A 3396-nucleotide genomic window follows, 5' to 3' on the forward strand; every position below is an offset into this window, starting at 1 on the left:
GGGGCCGGGCGAGTAGAGCGGCGGGGAGGCGGCGGCGGCCGGGCAGGGCGGGAAGGCGGCGCCGGCGTCGGGCGCGGCGCAGCAGGGCGGCTCGGGGGCGCCCAGCCCCGCCAGCTCGGGCTGCAGGCTCACCAGGCTGTCGACGCTGAAGAGGCGCGCGGGCGGCGAGGGCCCGGGCGCGGCGGGGGGCGGCGGCGCGAGCAGCGCGGGGCCGGGCGCGTAGGGCGCGTAGGGGAAGGGCGGCGGGCCGGCGGCGGGCAGCGCGGGCAGCTCGGCGCGCTTGAAGCGCTTGCGGCGCCGCAGGAAGCTGCCGTTGTCGAACATGTCGGCGGCCGCGGGGTCGAGCGTCCAGTAGTTGCCCTTGCCCGGGTTGCCCGGCTCGCGCGGCACCTTGACGAAGCAGTCGTTGAGCGTCAGGTTGTGGCGGATGCTGTTCTGCCACTTGCGCGGGCTGTCGCGGTAGAAGGCGAAGCGCTCGGTGATGAAGCGGTAGATGGCGGCCAGCGTGAGGCGGCGGCCCGGGGCGTGCGCCAGCGCCATGGCGATGAGCGCGATGTACGAGTAGGGCGGCTTCCCGCGCTGCAGGGGCCGCCGGCGCCGCCGCCCCGGGCCCGGCGCGGGGGCGGGCTCCGGTTCCCCGCGGCCCGCGGCCGCCTCCTCGGGCTCCGGCCCCGGCTTGGCCCCGGCCTGCGGCGACGGCGGCGGCCCCGACGGCGCGACCGAGGGCAGGGCCGGGAAGCCCGAGAAAGCGGCGGGCGGCTCCATGTCGCTGCGCCCGGTCATTGGGATGCGGCTGCCCCTGCCCGCGCAGCTCGGAGAGAGCAGGGGCCGCCGACCCGCCTTATATGGACACGGCCCCCCTCCCCCGTCCCCCCCAGCCAGGGGAGAGGGCTCGGATCTTCCCCCGCCGGCCAGCGCCTCCTCCCTGATTTGCTTCCCCAATCCCCTTACTAGGCTCACAGTCCCCCGCCACCTACATGTCGCCCCTCCCTTGGTTTCTTCCCTTCGGGTCAGTCCTTCCAGACCCAACCTCAACCCCTTCCCCATCTCAGTCCGGTCGGTCCGGTCCCGGCCCCATCCGCCTTTCCACCTCTCCCTCAACCCCCTCCTCTTTGGCTCAATGCTAATCACAAATCCTCCCAGTGTACTCTTTGGGGCCCCCTCCCCATTATGCTCCTCCCGGTCCTGTCCCCTCCATCATTCTCTCCTAGCCTCCTCCAGGTCCTTCCTACCCAAGCTGGGGTAGAGATGAGAGCCACCCAGGACCACCTTACCAGCCTTTGGCATCCTGACACCATGCTGGTCTTGGCCATTAAAAGGGAAGGGTAGGGGGAATGGCAGAGTGAGAAGGCCAGCTTTGTCTCAGGAAAGTATGTTTGGTGGTTCCAGGGTCACCATCTCCTCTCTCTGCTACCTCCCGCACAACCCTGTCCTGTCCAAGCCATTTGTAAACATCCTTTGAAAAAACAAAATCCTGAAAAGTGATCAACTAGCATATTTGGGGACCAGGGGACTGAATGCTTTAAAATCAAGAGCCCCCAGAAAGTCCATAAGTTGGAGTTACCTTTCTGGCTGCCTCTTCTCCCTGCCCCTTCTGTTTTAGAGAAAGGGCTCCCTTTCTCTCTCTCTCTCTCTCTCTCTCTCTCTCTCTCTCTCTCACACACACACATACACACAGTGTACACACTGTGGAGATGCACAAAATAGAGGCCTACACAACCCAAAGTTCCAAGGACCAGTTGCTGGGTCAGAGAGAGACCCCCAAGTGCTTCCACTGCCTGGAGATCTGAGAAAACTGCTTACTGACCCAGAAATGCCACACTCACATCTCATGGGGAGGGAGGGGGTATCTCAGCGGTTTTTATTAAAAACACACTCTGGGGGGCACCTGGGTGGCTCAGCCGTTAAGCGTCTGCCTTCGGCTCAGGTCATGGTCCCAGGGTCCTGGGATCGAGCCATGCATTGGGCTCCCTGCTCCACGGGAAGCCTGCTTCTCCCTCTCCCACTCCCGCTGCTTGTGTTCCCTCTCTCGCTGTGTCTCTCTCTGTCAAATAAATGAAATCTTTAAAAAAAAAAAAAAAAAAAACCTCACTCTGGGAAACACCACCTACTACCACCATCCAGAGGTGATGTCTCCCTGAGCTTATTTTAGGAAATCTCTTCAAAGTGACAGGAGAGCCAGACCTAGCTTGAAGGGCACCAAAGAGTGAAGAAGGCTTGCCTTAAAGAGGCTTGTCTTGGGGGACAGGCAAGATCAAGGGAGCAGGGCTGGGGGTAGGTGAGGCAAGTGAAGGGCCCAAGGCCAAAATTTAAGGGGGCACTGACTCTCAGGGTGGTGTGAGTGCAGGACTGGCACTTGAGAGCCAGGGCCTCCTTAAATTGGGGGCCCTAGATGCCTCATCCCAGTTCTGGCTCTGATGTGGAGAGCCCTGGGGTACAAATGACCAAAGCTAGCTACTGCAGGCCTGTGGCCGAGGGCTTCCAAAGCCGAACTGGAAGCTCAAGGCCCCCACTCTCCAGCTGCATAATGTAGCAGCCACCATTATTACTGAGTATTTCATTGGCGGCAAAGTCGTCACTTGCATTACCTCGCTTCAGTGCAAACACCTTGTGAGGTCAGTGCTGGTACAATCTCTGTTTTGCAGAGAAGGAAAATAAGGCTTGGAGAGGTTAAGAGACCTTCCTAACTTCACACAGCTAGTAGGTAGCAGGGCCAGAATTAACCCCCGAATTCAGAGCACCAGCTCCATGACTCTCCTAAGAACACCGTATTTTAAAGGTGCGACTGTGAAATGACTTCGTCTAGAGTTCTTCCAGCTCTCAACAACTTTGGCTGCAGAGCTGATGCCTAGCCTCTCTCCTGACCTCCAGGTCAGCATATCCAGCGTACACTGGACATCAGCCTCAACCCTGTGCACCCCCAACCCCATTGCAGCAAATGGGCCCTTGCCCCTTACCACCCAGAACAGAAATAATCAACATCATCTTGGGCTCCTCCTCTTCCCCCGTCACTCCCTCCATCCCAGCAATCTGCAAGTCCTGTCAGTGCCACATGGACCCCAAATCCACCCCTCCTCCGGGTGTCCTGGCCTCAGTTTAGCCCACATCACTCACTGAGCACTTCCATGCCAGGCCCTTGGCCAGCACTCAGGAAAGACCGGGATGACGAGATTCTTGATCTGGTGGGGAGATGGACACAGATAATTACTGCTATGGGAGAGGTGGGCAGAGAGGGCTGTAGAAGCAGAGGGGAAGGAGGAGGTGACACTCAGCGACTGAGAGCCAACCCCCCCAACCCTACAATCGTGAGGATCGGCCTGGTTTGTAGGCACACAGTCTCCGCCCCTGTGACCTCTCCACATTGCGTTGTGGGGAACTCCTGCCTGAGCACAGGCC

The 3396-nt window shown here is 60.5% G+C and overlaps 1 protein-coding gene across 1 annotated transcript in view; it reads right to left on the minus strand.

Annotated features, from left to right (window-relative positions):
• The window catches only part of FOXE3 (forkhead box E3), a 1331-nt gene extending 548 nt beyond the window's left edge, over window positions 1–783 (minus strand). Inside the window, exon 1 of the mRNA XM_035020166.1 lies at window positions 2–783. Coding sequence (XP_034876057.1) covers window positions 2–783 — 782 coding nt within the window. The remainder of the gene's footprint in view (window position 1) is intronic.
• Window positions 784–3396: the final 2613 nt, after the last annotated feature.

This window comes from Mirounga leonina, unplaced genomic scaffold, assembly GCF_011800145.1.
Source record: "Mirounga leonina isolate KUSES-001 unplaced genomic scaffold, KU_Mleo_1.0 Mir_173, whole genome shotgun sequence".
NCBI lineage: Eukaryota > Metazoa > Chordata > Mammalia > Carnivora > Phocidae > Mirounga > Mirounga leonina.